This window comes from Salvia splendens, chromosome 4 (assembly GCF_004379255.2).
Source record: "Salvia splendens isolate huo1 chromosome 4, SspV2, whole genome shotgun sequence".
Taxonomy (NCBI): domain Eukaryota; kingdom Viridiplantae; phylum Streptophyta; class Magnoliopsida; order Lamiales; family Lamiaceae; genus Salvia; species Salvia splendens.
This window is the reverse complement of record NC_056035.1, coordinates 217,231-237,316: the sequence shown is the minus strand read 5'-3', so window position 1 is coordinate 237,316 and position 20,086 is coordinate 217,231. Positions and strand designations below refer to the sequence as shown.

The 20,086-nt window shown below is 39.7% G+C and overlaps 2 protein-coding genes across 10 annotated transcripts; both read left to right on the top strand.

The window, feature by feature from the left end:
- Window positions 1-670: 670 nt before the first annotated feature.
- LOC121797692 (ALBINO3-like protein 3, mitochondrial) lies at window positions 671-10,886 on the top strand. 7 transcript variants are annotated; one of them, XM_042196363.1, is made up of 16 exons: window positions 671-965; window positions 1,640-2,005; window positions 2,236-2,342; window positions 2,442-2,569; window positions 2,943-3,014; window positions 7,971-8,042; window positions 8,290-8,391; window positions 8,528-8,587; window positions 8,732-8,797; window positions 9,032-9,079; window positions 9,367-9,543; window positions 9,627-9,682; window positions 9,762-9,879; window positions 10,077-10,166; window positions 10,325-10,434; window positions 10,599-10,886. In XM_042196363.1, the coding sequence occupies exons 2-16, from the start codon at window positions 1,653-1,655 to the stop codon at window positions 10,744-10,746; spliced, it is 1,707 nt and encodes a 568-aa protein (XP_042052297.1). In that variant the 5' UTR covers window positions 671-965; window positions 1,640-1,652; the 3' UTR covers window positions 10,747-10,886. The 7 variants fall into 7 exon arrangements, with proteins under 7 accessions (XP_042052297.1, XP_042052296.1, XP_042052295.1 ...); XM_042196362.1 differs by having other exon boundaries at window positions 671-988; XM_042196361.1 differs by having other exon boundaries at window positions 671-1,019.
- A 1,432-nt stretch (window positions 10,887-12,318) lies between these two features.
- LOC121797695 (ALBINO3-like protein 3, mitochondrial) lies at window positions 12,319-17,742 on the top strand. Of its 3 annotated transcripts, none has more exons than XM_042196370.1 (14): window positions 12,319-12,916; window positions 13,147-13,253; window positions 13,353-13,480; window positions 13,852-13,923; window positions 14,096-14,197; window positions 14,474-14,533; window positions 15,285-15,350; window positions 15,460-15,507; window positions 15,757-15,933; window positions 16,013-16,068; window positions 16,147-16,264; window positions 16,533-16,622; window positions 16,741-16,850; window positions 16,944-17,742. In XM_042196370.1, the coding sequence occupies exons 1-14, from the start codon at window positions 12,606-12,608 to the stop codon at window positions 17,095-17,097; spliced, it is 1,599 nt and encodes a 532-aa protein (XP_042052304.1). In that variant the 5' UTR covers window positions 12,319-12,605; the 3' UTR covers window positions 17,098-17,742. The 3 variants fall into 3 exon arrangements, with proteins under 3 accessions (XP_042052304.1, XP_042052305.1, XP_042052306.1); XM_042196371.1 differs by having other exon boundaries at window positions 16,533-16,602; window positions 16,944-17,085; XM_042196372.1 differs by having other exon boundaries at window positions 12,882-12,916; window positions 13,383-13,480.
- The last annotated feature ends 2,344 nt before the right edge of the window (window positions 17,743-20,086 follow it).

The window sequence follows — 20,086 nt, the reverse complement described above, 5'->3', positions numbered from 1 at the left end:
CTTATCTCCAATTAACAAATCCTCGTTTGGCCTCACTTGCCCCTTGAATAATTTCCTTTAGAAAATAGCGTGACACGCTAATTAATACTTGAACTATTTTTCTAAGAAAAGAATGCATGCACCCTATAGGATAACATCTATCTCTTAGTCTCGGCTTATAGAATTTTTCTTAAATCCTAAATCGGGCTTCACTGCTCTTGCAGAACTGTAATATCCCCTTTACTAATTTTGGAGAAATTCTATTTTCTCTTAAAATTTAATTAATGATATATGGATTCTTAAAATCTCTTCTTAAATCCTTTTCTTTGGATTTTTCTTAAGATTTCTTAAGGCCGCCTGTGGCGTCGCGGGGCGACGCCGGTCGGCCCTTCGCGTCTCCAACTTTAATACTTCCAATCACCGGGAACTTGATAAATTATTCGAGAAAAAAATTATTTAATTGAGCTCCAAGTCAATATATTTTTTTCCAATCAAACATAAATAATTCTCGGCCCAATTATTAATTTGATTACTGGCCCAACTAAAATTAGTAGTGGCCCATCAACTAATTAAAATTACCCACCTTATCACTACCATTTACACTTAGAGCCCAATTAAAGAAATGGCCCAAATTAAGTTAGAATTGGGCAGCCCCAATTTATACTAAGCTCCGTCAGCTCCTTTCCCTTTCTCTCAATTATATGTCTTCTTCTTAAACAAAACCTTCTCAACGTAAATTCCCAATTTGGAGAACACAGTAGCGGTGGTTCCTTCTCACTCCGCTCCTTTCGGCGAAATCGTCTCCCCCTTGCGTCGCCAGTGTGCTGCCGGCTTCGCCTCCTATCTCAATTTCACCATTTGTTCCTTCCCCAAATGGAGAAGAACAGCAGCTTCTTCCCCTTCCTCGGCGAAAGCGCCGTCTAACCAGATCACTGGAGCTCCGCCAGCGCCAGCCGTCTCTCGGCTTTCTCTCCAATTTCAAATCGGTAAATCTCTGAAAAAAAGAAAGGTAATATAGGATGCAGAATACAAAAAAAAAGGTAATCATTTGGCAAATTTGAGCAATTTTACCGACGATTATTCATTTAGATATATTTTCATTTATATAATTATAGCCCATTAGGGCTTGTTCAAGTTTAATGTTATACCCAGATATGGGTCCAATTCTGCCCCAATTCTAGTGTTCAAGTTCCATGTCTCTAATGTGGAGGTCCTTAGGTAGAATTCTAGGCCCGCACTGTTCCTCTATGATATGTGCATAAATCAATTCTTAGCTATTTGGTGGTAAATGGAGCTGCATTGAAGTACACACCAAGAAATGAAAATGAATTGACAATTTTATCCCTCCCAAATTTGTTTCTCCCCAAAATCAGACGTCTCAGTGTGGATATTTTGGTCACAATGATTTTTAGACCCCTATAAACATATTATATAAAATACAAAATTGATTACTTCAATAGCTATATTTGCAACGTTGAACACCTTGATATGGATGGCATATATGTGGACCCTACACGCCCAAAATCCCATTTAATATCCACCGTTAAAACAAACCTAAATTAAAGTGCCGTTTCAATTCATCTTCTTCCCCCATCCTCTGCGTTATTTTGACATATTCTGTACAAATTAAGGTAACTCTTCTTGCCTCTATTCGAATTAGGGACGGTTTTGGGATGGGTCATGGAGTATGGTTGCAGCTTAATTCTACTCCAAAAATGAGATTTGCAGTACGGTTCTACCTCCAAAATCCAACCATGCGACTCTCAACCGTAACTAGATCTCGCCGCTGTCTGTGCTACTACTCTTCCTCACATTCGCTGCTTATTAGCTCAGACCGCCACGATCGGAGTGATTACACCCCTCGGCGATCGTCGGAGCTTTACTGGCACTCATCTCTCACTTGCAGCTCCTTTCCTCGACGATTCTCAACTCAGTCCGCTGCTTTTCAGCCGGCCGAACAGTTTCTTCCGGTTCAAACTCTTATCTCCTTGCTCGATTCTTATCACCATGCTACTGGCTTGCCGTGGTAGGAACGATTAATTCATTTCGATTTTAATGATTTTATTTGGTTCTCCTCCATGAAATGCAATTAGGAATTCTATTTTACATCTTCCAGATTAACTTTATGAACCTTATGATTGTGGCATTTTTTCCAATAACTTTCATGGAATTTGATTACTGATGTGTTTAATTGACCGACACCTGTTACTCGTTATTTAGTCATTGGAAACTGACTGAATAGGTTGAATCCTGCAGGTGGATCATAATCTGTTCATCAACTGTGGCTATGAGACTTGCAATATTTCCTTTAATTGTGTTGCAAATTAAAAAAATGAGAATAATAGGAGAGCTGCTGCCTCATTGTGAGTATTCATTTGGATATATGTGTATGAAAATATGGTGAAGGGAAGTTATTTTCTGAAATATAACAATATAATATTTGTCTTTTGTATTCCTAATAGTACCTCCCCCTATTCCACCGCCTCTGTCAGGACGAAGTTTCAGAGACCAGTTTGCCCTTTTCTGGAAGGAAAAGGAGGCAGCTGATTGTCCTTCAGTGTTTTGGTTCTTCTCCTCAGTTGCTGTTCAGGTTATTTTCCTTGTACTATACTCACCCGTTCCTTCTTGCAAAATGATACAATATGCAGTCATATGTGTTCAGAATCGACCCTCATTTTATGAATCCATTGTGTTTTTCATTATGATTTCTAGTTGTTGGGAGTCGAATTTTGGGGGAAAGGATCAATTAGGAAGAAATCACAAACAGAATTCCCCATTACCCTCGATTCCTCTTCCAAAGTCTTTGTTAAGACAAAAAGCTTAGTACCCTCATTCATTAGATAAATGCTATATCCTACTAATCAAGGACTCCATGAGCAGTTTTTCATGCGGCTTCTTTTTGCCCAATTATATATTAGATGGTTTTTATACTTCTTTCTCTTATTCTTCTAATCAATATGCAGGTCCCTTGCTTTTTCTTGTGGCTCATGAGTGTTCGCAAAATGTCACTGGATCATCACCTTGGTTTTGATACTGTATGTTACTTCTAAACCAGTTAAATTTGTTTGACTTGCTTTTATGCATTATTATTATATTATTATCATTACACTATATTTTACTCATACTTCTTTAGATAAGTTCTCTGTTTTCTTTCTTTCTTGGGCGGCTCAGTTACCGGCAGTGTAAATTTCATCCTCAAATATGGCAGGGGGATGTTATGGTCATTGAACTTGTTTTATCCGAAAATCATATGCATATGGTATTAATTGTCTTACACTATAAAAGCTAGGGTGATGATCCAAGCACATTCTACGGATACTTGAAATCCACAATAAAAAGCAGGGGACCTGCGTATATAATTTGATTCATCTGTCATTATAGAGACATGAACAAAAAGAGAGTGACAGACATATAAAACAAAACCTCAGTTAATCCTTTCATCCGTCTCAACATGCCAAGAACTAAAATAAACAAGAGAATGAAGCATGTAGTTCCATAACGTTCCGCAAGAAAAAGAATCTTTTGGCTAGGGCCCAAAGAATATGTAGTACTCCATCATAAAATTAACAAGGAACATAACCTGAAAAGCAAATGAGGAGATGAACCAAAACAATGAGGGGCACCTAGCTGCCTTCTTCTCCTTAAGGAAAAGGGAAAATTGGTCCATGAAACCTCGTCCTGACTGAGGCGGTGGGAATGGTCTAGGTACTATTAAGAACAAAAAAACAAAAATCATATGTTACAGTTTACAGGAATCGTTCCGATTTTGACATATACAATTATAACTCTGTTAACACAGTACTTTAACTCACACATACAAGGAAAAAGAAAAAATACGATAACTGCACAACTGCATAGACATTGCTTTCTAATGTAATTTGCTTGTGTGAGAAAACTAACCAAGAGTTTACATTTTACCAGGTTATAATACAAGCATCTCCTTCCAGTTGTAATAGGAGTAATTCAGTAGTTTCATTTCTGGTGTTTATGACAAATTAATAGATCAAGCATGGAAGCAACAAAAGTATTTCGTTTTTGGTATCCTAACCATAACCTGTAGAGCTAAAAGGGACAAAAGGATAAATTTTTCTCAGATAGAATTTCGGGCGGGATACGAAAACTCACGTCTAGGTAGCAGCATTCCTAACCTCCTCATTTTTTTAAGTTGCACCACAGTAATAGGAACCAATGCAAGTTTCATTGCCAATGTAGATGTTGAGATCACTATCTACCTACAAAGTTTGACTTGATTGAGTCAGTTCTAAATCACTGCAGCCCCAACAACAGAAATTAGTCAAGCGAAAAAGTCCTGTGTGAATAAGAAAGCAAATAATAAAAGGTAACTCAATTGGAAACCCAAAAATTAAATCCATCCTTAAAACAGATAAGGATATATCCAGTAGCGATCAGATGCAGCAACTGTAATTTCAAAAATTAAAAATCGTGCAACATTATCCAAGCAAATGAATACGTGAAACGATAATAAGCGTTCTCGCTGCCACGTTGCACAATGCAATATATGTATAGCGCCTACCATGGAAAGCCGGTCAAATCATGGTAATAATCGAGCACCGAGATGACAGCTTGAACAGCGAGAAACGGCTCGTCCTGTTCAGCAGCTTCGACAGGGAGGGGAGGTTCTTCCGATTTGGAGACGCCGGGATCGGCGGAGAACCGCTGATTAAAAGATAAGCAATCAGGAGATGAGTGGCGGAGCAGCTCCCACGAGCATCCAGGGTTGTTACTGTACTGGTGGTGGTGGCGGCTGGTTGAGCTAGTCAATAGTGAATGCGAAGAGGATGAGGAATAATGGCAGATGAAATGGTGGAGCGACGGCGGGCAGCGGTGGAGTTTACTTAATTTTAACAGCCCCATTGCTCGGTGGCAAGTTTTTCGGGGGGTTTATTGGCTTTTACTAAAATTATCTCAATGCATACTAGTAGTAGTATTTTTTATTTAGAGCATCAACAATGACGCTCATCCCGGTTGAATTCCGACCCGCGTGCCGGAATTCCGCGGCGGAATTCCATATCCGTGCATACCATGCACGGATATGGAATTCCGCCGAGGACACCGCAGTTCCGCGGCGTTACGCGGAATTCCGTCGCGGCGGGCGTGCGGACTTACGCCATTGCGTTGACTCCCACGGATGTTCGCGCGAAATTCCCGTTTATTGCATTAAATTTTTTTAATTGTGGAAAGTCCTTGGGGATGTCCGCCACTGTGAAGTGGGAAATCCTTATGACGTGGCAGTGGAGTGAGAAGTCTGTATGACGTGGGAGGAGGTGTTTTTAGAATTCCGCGGGGAATTCCGCGCCACTGCTGTTGCTCTTAGGTAAGGCCATCTGCAACGCTGTCTCTTATCCGTCCCTTGAATTACTATTCATGGGCCCCACTGTATTTTTTTACTCCAATCTCTTAACTAAGGGACGAAACCTGCAACCCTCCATCTCTTATCCGTCCTTTAACCGTCTCTTAAATTACAATTCATTCAATTTCATTTTTTATTTCTATTTCCAACCAAATTCAATTAATAAAAACACACTTCATTAAATAAAATAAAATTACAACATAAAATAAAAATACAACTTAAAATTCAAAAAAATAAAAAATACATAATTTAAAATACAAATTTATAGAAAATAAAAAAAACTACTCCGCTAGCGAATCATCCCCAAAAGGCGGTGGATGTGCACTGAAGCCACCTGGAGGCGGAATACCAAGTTGTCTTGCCATAAACTTAATTCCGGCAGGATAGGCTTGGTATTGGGGAGGCGTCATGCGGGAAGTGTCCGCCTTTGTGGCGGTCATGTACATGGACATTAGGGAGTTCGAGGGTGCCCCCGAGCCCGACTGGCTTGATTCGGCTCGACCCTCCTCCCTCTAGCCGCCTTCGCCGCATTTATTCCTTGCGGCCGACAGCGCCCACGGGAGGACCTCCGTCATCGTCTGTCGTGCCCTCAACCTCCTGCGAGGCAAACTCTTGTGCGGCGGTTAAGGGACGGATAAGAGACAGCGTTGCAGATGGCCTTACCTAAGAGCATCAGCAGTGACGCGGAATTCCCCGCGGAATTCCAAAAACACCTCCTGCCACGTCATACAGACTTCTCACTCTACTGCCACGTCATAAGGATTTCCCTCTTCACAGTGGCGGACATCCCTAAGGACTTTCCACAATTAAAAAAATTTAATGCAATAATCGGGAATTTCGCGCGAACATCCGTGGGAGTCAACGCAATGGCGGAAGTCCGCACGCCCGCCGCGACGGAATTCCGCGTAACGCCGCGGAACTGCGGTGTCCTCGGGGGAACGATGGCGGACGTCCGCCGCGGAATTCTGGCACGCGGGTCGGAATTCAACCGGGATGAGCGTCATTGTTGATGCTCTAAATAAAAAATACTACTAGTATGCATTGAGATAATTTTAGTAAAAGCCAATAAACCCCCCAAAAAACTTGCCACCGAGCAATGGGGCTGTTAAAATTAAGTAAACTCCGCCGCTGCCCGCCGTCGCTCCACCATTTCATCTGCCATTATTCCTCATCCTCTTCGCATTCACTATTGACTAGCTCAACCAGCCGCCACCAGTACAGTAACAACCCTGGATGCTCGTGGGAGCTGCTCCGCCACTCATCTCCTGATTGCTTATCTTTTAATCGGCGGTTCTCCGCCGATCCCGGCGTCTCCTAATCGGAAGAACCTCCCCTCCCTTTCGAAGCTGCTGAACAGGACGAGCCGTTTCTCGCTGTTCAAGCTGTCATCTCGGTGCTCGATTATTACCATGATTTGACCGGCTTTCCATGGTAGGCGCTATACATATATTGCATTATGCAACGTGGCAGCGAGAACGCTTATTATCGTTTCACGTATTCATTTGCTTGGAAAATGTTGCACGATTTTTAATTTTTGAAATTACAGTTGCTGCATCAGAGAGCTACTGGATATATCCTTATCTGTTTTAAGGATGGATTTAATTTTTGGGTTTCCAATTGAGTTACTTTTTATTATTTGCTTTCTTATTCACACATGACTTTTTCGCTTGACTGATTTCTATTGTTGGGGCTGCAGTGATTTAGAACTGACTCAATCAAGTCGAACTTTGTAGGTGGATAGTGATCTCAACATCTACATTGGCAATGAGACTTGCATTGTTTCCTATTACTGTGGTGCAACTTAAAAAAACGAGGAGGTTAGGAATGCTGCTACCTAGACGTGAGTTTTCGTATCCCGCCCGAAATTCTATCTGAGAAAAATTTATCCTTCCGTCCCTTTTAGCTCTTCAGGTCATGGTTAGGATACCAAAAACAAATTACTTTTGTTGCTTCCATGCTTGATCTATCAATTTGTCATAAAACCAGAAATGAAACTACTGAATTACTCCTATTACAAATGGAAGGAGATGCTTGTATTATAGCCTGGTACTAAAATGTAAAATCTTGGTTAGTTTTCTCACACAAGCGAATTACATTAGAAAGCAATGTCTATGCAGTTGTGCAGTTATCGTATTTTTTCTTTTTCCTTGTATGTGTGAGTTAAAGTACTGTGTTAACAGAGTTATAATTGTATATGTCATAATCGGAACGATTCCTGTAAACTGTAACATATGATTTTTGTTTTTTTGTTCTTAATAGTACCTAGACCATTCCCACCGCCTCAGTCAGGACGAGGTTTCATGGACCAATTTTCCCTTTTCCTTAAGGAGAAGAAGGCAGCTAGGTGCCCCTCATAGTTTTGGTTCATCTCCTCATTTGCTTTTCAGGTTATGTTCCTTGTTAATTTTATGATGGAGTACTACATATTCTTTGGGCCCTAGCCAAAAGATTCTTTTTCTTGCGGAACGTTATGGAACTACATGCTTCATTCTCTTGTTCATTTTAGTTCTTGGCATGTTGAGACTGATGAAAGGATTAACTGAAGTTTTGTTTTATATGTCTGTCACTCTCTTTTTGTTCATGTCTCTATAATGACAGATGAATCAAATTATATATGCAGGTCCCTTGCTTTTTATTGTGGATTTCAAGTATCCGTAGAATGTGCTTGGATCATCACCCTGGCTTTTATAGTGTAAGACAATTTATACCATATGCATATGATTTTCGGATAAAACAAGTACATTGAACACAATTAAGTCATTTCACTTTCAAAGTGTTAAGCTGAATGCTTCTCATGTTAGTTTTGAAAACCATGCATATAGAGCATTGAATATTGGCATTGCATAAGAAATTTAACGGACTCCAACATCATCTTTAATGTTTATCCTTTCCATTGCTCTGATCAGTTTCACAAGGTGAACTTATTCTTACTGTTACAGGGTGGAACTTTATGGTTCCAGAACTTGATTGAATATCCACACGGTGCGTTGGGACTTCTGTTCCCATTCTGCATTGCAGGCTTGCATGTCGTTAATGTTCAGGTTGAGGGCACTACCCTTTTCACACTTAGATCAAGATACTTTATTTTTCTTTGGTATCTCGAACTGATAGTGCAGAACTGCAGGTGTGTATCTTATAGTATGTTTTATATTCCAATGCTTTTTTTTTACTTCTCAGTTGTCCTTTGCAAAGTCACCACTTCAGCAGTTACCAGGCTCCTTAGGGTCCTTAGCAAAGGTAAGCTTCACGAAGTTAAATAGTGTTAAGTATAAGGCTTTCAATAATTGTTAATTAATAGAATGAAGTTGATATACATTATGGAGTTCTTTGTGTACTACTTTGACTAGTCTTGAGAATGTGATCCTTTGCATTTCATTGCAGGGATACAAGAATTATTTGTTGATTTTGACTCTGCCTTTGTTGACTGCTACATTTAGTATTCCCCAGGTAAATTGAGTGTGTCAGTTGTTCATTATGATAAGTTGCGGCTTTTGCATTTTTTTATTGTAGTGGTAGTGCGTGGGGTTGTGATTCAAACGTATACCCTCTTATACTTCCCTGTTATTGCAGCTTATTTAGATGGATTTATTAGTATGAAATAAATTTGATCCATTATGTCATCATACTGTAACATGGCACTATTTATCTGAATTTAATGCTCTCCCTTTTCGTATCTTGCAGGGCAGCTTAGTTCATTGGCTTTCAAACAGTACATTGACTTTGATACAGGTTGGTGCTGTTGCTCTAAAATTAGTGTATGCTAAAACTCTACTGTTTTGATCTCCTCGTCTCCTATGAAAAGTAATCGAATTCTAGCCATTCGATTTATGAAAGTATAAATCTTGGCGAGGCTCGCAGGTTGCAAAAATATGCAGTGCATGGTGTATCCTGCAGTGCAGTAGTTTTTACTAAGCCATTTTCACGCTTCTTCTTCCTCCAACCCTTCTTTGACATAAAAATATTTTGAGATGTTTTTTTTTCTTTTTTGCTCATTTTTTATTCCCTTCAACCCACAGCAATTGTGCCTTCGCAATCCCACTTTACTCATGTATTTGGGGGTTCCTAAAGTAAATACTCCAGTAGAAGTACCGACTATTAAAAAAGATGGCAGCTCCCAAACAGCAGATATTGCTATAATGACAAAGGAAGGAGAAGTACATGCCCACACGTTATCACCAGTCGAACTGGTCAATGTCAGTGATCTTGTAGCATGCTCTTTTATAATGCTTTATAATCCATTTAAGTATGCTAATCCAACTTAGTACTTTTTATACAGTACTCTATCAAAGTTTTATCTACAGGCCGTGAGGATATTGCAATTATATGCCTAAGGTAAGGGAACCTGTGCACTCAGAGTCTTGGCTTTGTCTTCTATGTTTATTTTGCTTTTTATTTGAAATATGAACTGCAGACTTGCCCTTGAAAAGGACCCTGGGTTCGTAAAAGCCATGCTTATTTTGGGGCAAACGCTGTTAAAGAACAAACAATTTGTTGAGGCTGCTGAGTTATTTGAAACTGCAATCTCAAAGGTCTGGTACAGTTAAAATCTGCACGAACCACTTGGTTTTTCTCCATCTTCATTTTCATGATAATCAGATACTTGAAAATAACCTGTACTAACTGAAAGACTGGATATATGCGTATGCGCAGTTCTCTAGTTCATGTTTCAGACATTTTATTATCATGTAACTGATACATGACTGGAGGGGCTTACTCTTTGATTCAGCTCCTCGTTGATGGTGATCCTACAGAAGTCGAAGATATTGATCTTTTGATTCTTGTATCTCAATGGGCGGGTATTGCTAACGTGCAGCAGGTACCCATCCGAACCACCTAAATTTGTTCGTTTTAACAACCCCCTTTGCATCGCCATCATATGGTTCAATATAACATTCCAAGAACACATATAACATGTTGCTTCAATCTTATTGAAAAGCCTCAAACTAAGCTTATCTTTTCGATAAACTTGTGCAGGGCAAGATGGAGCAGGGTCTTGTGCACCTAGAAAGAATAGCTCGAATTAAAGAACCAGAGGATTCAAAGAGCAAGGCCCACTACTACGACGGTTTTCTCGTTCTTTCAAGGTACATAACAGATGCCACAACTCACATTTTCTCCAAGCATGCCATTCGAGTATATGCTACTAGTGGTTAGTTGTCTCTTCAATTTTCATGAATCCATGAAGAGTGAAGTCGTGTCGTCTCTCTAATTGCATACTCACTAAAGGTAATTTGTCGTGGTTCTCCAGTGCATTAGCGAATGTTGGCCGCGAAGACGAGGCACTGAAGTACTTGCAGATGGCTGCTGCTTACGACCCTTCTTACAGTGTGTACATTGAGCATTTGAAAAACGATTCAGAGAAGCCTAGCAGTGATCCATCTAACATCATAAAATAGTAGTACTCCGTATACATATAGTACTTCTTTACCAGTTTTTGCTTTTGCTCAATTGAAATTGTCATGCCATTTTACCCCTGACAGATAGAGCTGAAATTAACAGCTGCAATAAAAAAACAATACAGTAAAATAGGATTAAATGTGCTTTCCTAGTACTAGTTTAGGGGCTTCATGCAGTATTTATTCATGTAATATCTCTCGTGTATCAATGGATATGCACATATACAAGCCCCCCCCCCCCCCCAAGTAATGGACGAGTTAAAAAATTTGTCACTCATTGTACCCACTAGTGTTATCACCCGTGCTATGCACGGGACAAATAATTTTTAAATAATAAAGATATATTAACGGCTAAATATATTTAAATAAAAAGTTAGAGTGGAGAATATGAATATAATAAGACAAAGGATAAATTGGAAATATGCTTCCATTTCAGAAAATGTAATAAGACATTAGAAAAATATGTGTTATAGTAGAATAATTGTAGCATATGGTATATAACACTTTATTAGACGTATTTATATCCTTACATTATATATTTGGAAAACACAAAAGTAAAAAAATATTGTATAAATTTGATATTCCGAATTAAAACCTAATATTTAAAACATAAATATAATGATAATATAGCCATAACACCCAATTTGGAACTCTAAATTTTTATAAATTTTTAATCATAAAATTCATCACAAATAAAGCCCAAATAATACACTTCATAAACTAAAACACCAACACAAAAAGTCCAACAGATAGTCCTCGAAAATAAACATTTTATGGCATGACAACAATTTAACAAAAACCATAGCTCCATTTGAGAAAATATGACATTCCATAAGTTCACAAATATTTAATTTATATCCACACTAATGTGCTGGATATTAAAAGAAAGCCCACCTGGTATGCTTATCTCCAATTAACAAATCCTCGTTTGGCCTCACTTGCCCCTTGAATAATTTCCTTTAGAAAATAGCGTGACACGCTAATTAATACTTGAACTATTTTTCTAAGAAAAGAATGCATGCACCCTATAGGATAACATCTATCTCTTAGTCTCGGCTTATAGAATTTTTCTTAAATCCTAAATCGGGCTTCACTGCTCTTGCAGAACTGTAATATCCCCTTTACTAATTTTGGAGAAATTCTATTTTCTCTTAAAATTTAATTAATGATATATGGATTCTTAAAATCTCTTCTTAAATCCTTTTCTTTGGATTTTTCTTAAGATTTCTTAAGGCCGCCTGTGGCGTCGCGGGGCGACGCCGGTCGGCCCTTCGCGTCTCCAACTTTAATACTTCCAATCACCGGGAACTTGATAAATTATTCGAGAAAAAAATTATTTAATTGAGCTCCAAGTCAATATATTTTTTTCCAATCAAACATAAATAATTCTCGGCCCAATTATTAATTTGATTACTGGCCCAACTAAAATTAGTAGTGGCCCATCAACTAATTAAAATTACCCACCTTATCACTACCATTTACACTTAGAGCCCAATTAAAGAAATGGCCCAAATTAAGTTAGAATTTGGCAGCCCCAATTTATACTAAGCTCCGTCAGCTCCTTTCCCTTTCTCTCAATTATATGTCTTCTTCTTAAACAAAACCTTCTCAACGTAAATTCCCAATTTGGAGAACACAGTAGCGGTGGTTCCTTCTCACTCCGCTCCTTTCGGCGAAATCGTCTCCCCCTTGCGTCGCCAGTGTGCTGCCGGCTTCGCCTCCTATCTCAATTTCACCATTTGTTCCTTCCCCAAATGGAGAAGAACAGCAGCTTCTTCCCCTTCCTCGGCGAAAGCGCCGTCTAACCAGATCACTGGAGCTCCGCCAGCGCCAGCCGTCTCTCGGCTTTCTCTCCAAAAATGAGATTTGCAGTATGGTTCTACCTCCAAAATCCAACCATGCGACTCTCAACCGTAACTAGATTTCGCCGCTGTCTGTGCTACTACTCTTCATCACATTCGCTGCTTATTAGCTCAGACCGCCACGATCGGAGTGATTACACCCCTCGGCGATCGTCGGAGCTTTACTGGCACTCATCTCTCACTTGCAGCTCCTTTCCTCGACGATTCTCAACTCAGTCCGCTGCTTTTCAGCCGGCCGAACAGTTTCTTCCGGTTCAAACTCTTATCTCCTTGCTCGATTCTTATCACCATGCTACTGGCTTGCCGTGGTAGGAACGATTAATTCATTTCGATTTTAATGATTTTATTTGCTTCTCCTCCATGAAATGCAATTAGGAATTCTATTTTACATCTTCCAGATTAACTTTATGAACCTTATGATTGTGGCATTTTTTCCAATAACTTTCATGGAATTTGATTACTGATGTGTTTAATTGACCGACACCTGGTACTCGTTATTTAGTCATTGGAAACTGACTGAATAGGTTGAATCCTGCAGGTGGATCATAATCTGTTCATCAACTGTGGCTATGAGACTTGCAATATTTCCTTTAATTGTGTTGCAAATTAAAAAATTGAGAATAATAGGAGAGCTGCTGCCTCATTGTGAGTATTCATTTGGATATATGTGTATGAAAATATGGTGAAGGGAAGTTATTTTCTGAAATATAACAATATAATATTTGTCTTTTGTATTCCTAATAGTACCTCCCCCTATTCCACCGCCTCTGTCAGGACGAAGTTTCAGAGACCAGTTTGCCCTTTTCTGGAAGGAAAAGGAGGCAGCTGATTGTCCTTCAGTGTTTTGGTTCTTCTCCTCAGTTGCTGTTCAGGTTATTTTCCTTGTACTATACTCACCCGTTCCTTCTTGCAAAATGATACAACATGCAGTCATGTGTTCAGAATCGACCCTCATTTTATGAATCCATTGTGTTTTTCATTATGATTTCTAGTTGCTGGTAGTCGAATTTTGGGGGAAAGGATTAATTAGGAAGAAAACACAAACAGAATTCCCCAGTACCCTCGATTCCTCTTCCAAAGTCTTTGTTAAGACAAAAAGCTTAGTACCCTCATTCATTAGATAAATGCTATATCCTACTAATCAAGGACTCCATGAGCAGTTTTTCATGCGGCTTCTTTTTGCCCAATTATATATTAGATGGTTTTCATACTTCTTTCTCTTGTTCTTCTAATCAATATGCAGGTCCCTTGCTTTTTCTTGTGGCTCATGAGTGTTCGCAAAATGTCACTGGATCATCACCCTGGTTTTGATACTGTATGTTACTTCTAAACCAGTTAAATTTGTTGACTTGCTTTTATGCATTATTATTATATTATTATCATTACACTATATTTTACTCATACTTCTTTAGATAAGTTCTCTGTTTTCTTTCTTTCTTGGGCGGCTCAGTTACCGGCAGTGTAAATTTCATCCTCAAATATGGCAGGGGGGGATGTTATGGTCATTGAACTTGACTGAATATCCGCAAGGAGCATTGGGAGCTGTTTTCCCACTGTGCATTGCAGGCTTGCATTTCGCTAATGTTCAGGTTAGGGATAATACTTTAGGTTATCTACATCTTTACCCTATGCCATTGTTTTCTGGTGTCAAGGAACTACTAATACTTAGTTTCAAGTGTATCTATAAGCAAGGCACTTGTTCTTCATGAAGTATTTTCTACTGAACTGCAGACATCTTGTTCTGATCCATAATCATGCATAAATTACATTTAATATGGTCCATTCTTTACATCCATTTATTTATTTTAATCGCAGTGTTCTTCTGGTCCATGTCTGATTAATAGAGCTTATTTTCTGATTTTCAGCTCTCTATTCGAAATTCATCACTTCAACATGTACCAGGCACCTTAAAGTTATTAGCAAAGGTGAGTGGAACGGATTGAAATCATGCAAATGCTCTTTCTGCTTTATCCTTCTTTTGTCCTTTGAAGTTGAGGCATTGGTAAGATAATAACATGAGATCTTATGGAAAATCTTCCCGACACCATCCATTAATATTTATGTCATATAATTTGTTATTGTTATGTCTCGTTTGTGATCTAGAGTAGTCACTAAAATGTGATTTTTTTTCTGTTGCTATACGTGCACAAGATATTTGCCACCGCCGTATGTACTTAAAAATAACTAATTTTAAAGTTACAACGTACTTCCAACCACGTGCTGCCATGTGGCACGTAACCAGGGACGGATCTATAGTATTGTGTGAAGGGGCAAATGCCCCACCTCATTGTTCTTATAGCATGTAAATATATATATATTATAATACTTAAATATATACATATTCAACTAATTTGCCCCCCTCATTAAGAAAAAATATTTTTTCACTTGCCCCACTCCTAACATACATGTAGGGTTACCCTCCTCTAAAATAATATAATATATATATATATATATTATTTTTATATTTATTTATTTGTATGTTAATATTTTTGCCCCTCCTATTATAATTTCCTGGCTCCGTCCCCGCACGTAACATGCAAAAATATTATAAACACTACAATGTATATTAGAGAATAAGGGTGGCTTACACCATAACCCATCCTTATTCTCTAATATTCTTGGTTAGTGAGGGTGTTAGAGTGTGCTGACAGTCTGATCTTTCTCTTTGCTATGTAGATATACAAGGCTTATTTGCAACTGCTGACACTGCCTATTTTGATTACTACTTTCTGTGTTCCCCAGGTAATGACGGACAAATTTTCTGGATGTGACATTCTTGATAATGTCGTGGCATGTAGATATTTATATACGTATATACTAATTTGTGGTAACTTTCATTTATATCTTGCAGGGGTCCTTAATATATTGGTTTACCAATAGCACATTCAGTCTCATACAGGTTTGTACTATTGTTCTGAAAATTGTGACATGTGCTTCAAAATCTTTTTTCTTTGCACTTCCCTTGACTAGAATTGAACTTTAATGCTCCAAGACTGAAAATAATTTTTATGAAATGACGATGGAGTATTTTTTTTATTGTTTTATAAGATAATGATTTCAATATGCTAACAAAAAATGAATTTTATACCACTATTTGTTATGAAACAGCACCATAGCGACTTCTTTACTCCTCTTGTTTGCCTTTCAGCTATTATGCCTCCACAATCCTAATCTTCTTCGGTATTTGGGGCTTCCTGAAATGAATGCTTCAGCAGTAGCTCCAACTGTCATTCAAAGAGACAGCTCTGTAGCAGCAGATACTCTTATACGAACAAAAGAGGGAGAAATTTCTGCACAAATCCTATCACCTGAAGACTTGGTATCTGTGAGTGATTATTTAGCATTTTCTTAATGGTTAATGATTGAAGTTAGTCCTATTAATTTATGCGAGCATGTGTAAACAGCTTTCAGTTGAAATCTTAGGTGGTGGCCAAAAACATGCCGCAATTGCATTACTTAGGTAACAAAACCTTTTCTCATTAGACGACTTGCCTTTTCCTTTATTTTTATGTTGGATTTTCTGGTATATGAACTGCAGAGTCGCCCTCGACAAGGATCCTGGGAATGTAAGAGCTTTGCTTATTTTGGGACAAACGCTGTTACAAAAAGAACATTATGCTGAAGCTTCTGAGTTCCTAGAAAAAGCTATTTCAAAGGTTTGATTCAATCTTGTAGTAAAGTACTACATATTTCTCCAATTTAGATAGCTATCCAATAGATGCTATGATCACAGTTGCTTGAGTCAGTATCAAGTCCATTCAGCATCATTGGAGCAAAAATGATTGCCCTGTGTTGTTTGTATCTGGAAATTCCTTAAAAAAACTCCAATACTATGATGAATGACACTTTCTGTTTAGTAATAATCTACTTTAGCTATCCTATAACGGTCCTTTACTGAAGGTTTGCACTATAACTTCAATTCAGCTACTTTTCACTGGGAATCCTACAGAAGTTGGAGAAGTTGATCTTTTGATTCTTTCGTCTCAATGGGCAGGTATTGCAAACATGCTTCAGGTACTATCTAAACTCACATGTTACTGTGTTAAAAAAAAAACTTGTACAGTGTGTCACTAGGTGCAAAACATCACTGCCTAGGTTGCTGAAGGCCTTATAAACTGTGTAATTCATTCAGGGAAAGATGGAAGAGGGTTTTGTGCACCTCGAAAGAATAGCTCAGATGAACGAGCCTCAAGATTCAAATAGCAAAGCCCACTACTACGATGGTTTAATTATCCTCTCAACGTAATGTCACATTCACCCCCTTCTAATCATTTGCCATTTCTAGCATTTCTAAATTCATGTTTTGTTCTTGTATTTTCTTTATTGGCACACTAGCGCTTTAGCCAATGTGAACCGCAGAGCTGAAGCATTGCATTACTTGCATAAGGCTGCCGCTTACAACCCTGCATTCAACGGGTATATTGAACAATTGGAAGTCGATGCAAGGGGATTCGCTAGCCATCTATCTGATAGCAAAAGATATCTATGACAACATCTCAAGTCCATCTCTCATTCTTCCACTTGTACAGAAACGTAAAACAAGGCGATACAATGGGCCTTCAAGAATGGAGTTCACTCTTTATACAAAACAGAACAGAACAGAACAGACATAATAAGTGATATAGTGATACAGCTTGTTGTGCCATCTTTTTCCACACAATTTGGATCATTCATTGTGAGGAAGAAACATTTATGTTTGATGGTGAAAAACTGAAAACCACATATAAAATCTCGTGGGATGGACACATGTGCAGATGCTATTCGATGCAGAGCAGTGGAGGATGAGATTAAAGCTCTATTCCAGTACGCTGCTGTAAGTAGGTATGAACATGTTTCATGCTTGAAAATTTAATCAATGTGAGGTGCAGATTGTGAATGGCTGAAAATTATGGAAGCTTTCTGTGGTTGCAAATCCAATGCTTCCACGACTCTGAGTTTCTTCATACAGCCAAACAACTATCTAAAGACTTCAACCATTCTCCTTTCGTCTTCGATATATCTCTATCAATTATTCCTTTTTTTTCTTTTCTTGCTCAATTATTAGGGGCATAGATGAATTCAGTTGCTTCTAAACATTTTACTAATGTTTATATACTCTTTTTGTCCACAATACTTATATATATATTTTTTTTCATTTTAGGTCGTCCACAAAAATTAGGCAATTTATTTTCAATAAAGATTCAGATTTATTGAGTTCGAGTAATCCAAGCATGTCATCTCACTCAAAAGTCAATCACTTAGTTCAATCAAATAGTCAGATTTATTGAAGTCGATCAACGAATTCAATCAATCGTAGTGTTCTTTGAGTTTATTCTTTATGCATGCACCAAGCAGTCCTTGTAAATAGAACAATTTCTTCATAGATGCACCAAGCAGTCCTTGTAAATAGAACAATTTCTTCATAGATGCACCAAGTAGTCCTTGTAAATATTGTAAATAGATCAAAACAAGCTAACTCCATACTATTTGGGGAGCAATAGTAGTAGGAAACAAGTACTCCAAATATTGTCATAGTGAAGGTAAAGAAAGAGAAGATATTTGAAAAATAAGCAAGAGTTGGGAATCATGAGTAGAAAGAAATTGAGGCAGCTTTGTTTTCCCAAATAGCAATGTAATTGAGTGGAGGAGGAAGGTTTAAATATAGAAATGTTGTTACATGGTGAGAATTTGTGGCTCCCAATTGTCTGCACAATAAAGCACCCTACTCTACTCTGCTACAACCAGTAGTATCATACTACCATACCCCACCCTCATCATCATCATCATCATCATCAATTCATCACAATCATTCACCATTCACCGTCACGTTACTAGTAGGAGGGTAAGAGCATTAGCAATGGGGCGCCCTAAGGCGCGCCACATCAGCAGTTTTATCCTCCTATCTTTTCACCTGCAGTGGGGCACCCTAAGGCGCGCCACATCATCATTTTATTATTTTGTTTAATTAATTTAACTGTTTTCAAATAACAAGTAACGAGTAAATAAAAAACGGTCTAAATAATAAACGGCGAAGTTTTAATAAAAAAAGTTACATCATTGAACTAATAAAAAAAACTAAGTCGGACCAATTCCCAACTTCCGACGCAGCTCATCGAGTAACGCCTGGAGATATTCGGCTTCGTCGGGGTCGGTACACTTCTTGAGGGCCCTATGCGTCTGCAACATCGTCCTTGCCATCGACGCTGTTGCTAACAACTCAAACGCGGTGGCCGTCTGGGTCGGGAGCTCTACCGGGACCGGAGCTTAGGTTGCAGCGGTCGACGATGAGGTCGCGGTCGCCTTCCCCCTGGCCTTCGCAGCCTTGACGCCGGGAGGACGCCGGGAGGACGCCGGAAGGACACCGGTGTGCCGGAACTCCCTTCATCCACGTACGTCCGGTTGAGGTCAACCTGGTGGTTGCCGCTGCCGCTGCTCGTGTAATCACCAGCTTCAGTGGTCTTCGTCCTCTTCGGCGCACCAGTGTGCAGAATTCCACTTTGGAACTTCTGCTTGTCCCTCAAGAGCGCCCAGATGGCCTCGTGCTTGAAGTCGCCGTACATCGACCGGTACGACAGCAATGCTTTAGCGCGCACGTCGCTCAAGCTCTCGCCGCTCCCCTGTGACCGCGTGAACTTCTCGAACTCCGCCGCGTACAAGTTCACTTGCTTCTTGACTTGATCCCAGTGCTTGCGGAGTTGCTCACGCTTGCGCTTGTATGCGGTCGGCGGCTTGACCGAATTGTAGAGGTCCGCGATGCGTTCCCAGTATGCGATCTGTCGCTGGTTGTTCGCGAATATCGGATCTTCCGATATATCTACCCAACACCGGGCCAAGGTGAGAGTTTCGTCGTCGTTGTAGTTCGTACGGCTGGGGGCGTACTCATCGCAATCACTGGGAGGCGGAAACTTCTGCGCCCGCTGCCGGTTTCGCTTCTTTCTGGCTGGGGCGGAAGCGGTCGCGGCGGGGTCGGGATTGGCCGCTACGGTTGGGCGGTGCGGAGACGGCTCCATGCCAGACAACCCATACGATTCCGTACTGAAATCGGGATCGTAATGGGTGTTGGTGTCGAACGAACGATAATCGTCGGGTTCTGTACCCCGCCAATGCGCCCCTGCGCTAAACGTAGGATTATTGGGGCTTGAATCCATTTCGTAGTAATTATGTAATTGTAAGTTTCGAAAATGAAATCGAGTGAAATTAAATGTTACAAATGAACGGTATTTATAAAAAAACGAAACCGCGTGCCATCGTCCGCGGTTGATCGTCCGCGACCTCCACAATGGGCGGACGATGGCGCGGACGATGGCCATCGTCCGCGATAGCCGCAATGGGCGGCCATCGTTCGCGCTATCCTCCGCGACCGAAGTATAGGGCGCGACTATCGTCCGCACCCTATGGCGCGCACACGCAATGGGTGCGGACGATGGATGGCGCGGACGATGCACGCCATCAGGCGTGCCATCGTCCGCCCATTGCGGATGCCCTAATTTAATTTTTTT

Excerpts from the sequence above, each read along its gene's own strand:
- LOC121797692 (XM_042196363.1), top strand. The coding sequence starts at position 1,653 with ATGGGTCATGGAGTATGGTTGCAGCTTAATTCTACTCCAAAAATGAGA. Across the intron at positions 2,343-2,441 it reads AGGAGAGCTGCTGCCTCATT|TACCTCCCCCTATTCCACCG; the intron begins GTGAGTATTCAT and ends TATTCCTAATAG. Across the intron at positions 10,435-10,598 it reads GGTTTTCTCGTTCTTTCAAG|TGCATTAGCGAATGTTGGCC; the intron begins GTACATAACAGA and ends GTGGTTCTCCAG.
- LOC121797695 (XM_042196370.1), top strand. The coding sequence starts at position 12,606 with ATGAGATTTGCAGTATGGTTCTACCTCCAAAATCCAACCATGCGACTC. Across the intron at positions 13,481-13,851 it reads TCTCCTCAGTTGCTGTTCAG|GTCCCTTGCTTTTTCTTGTG; the intron begins GTTATTTTCCTT and ends ATCAATATGCAG. Across the intron at positions 15,934-16,012 it reads CACCTGAAGACTTGGTATCT|CTTTCAGTTGAAATCTTAGG; the intron begins GTGAGTGATTAT and ends ATGTGTAAACAG.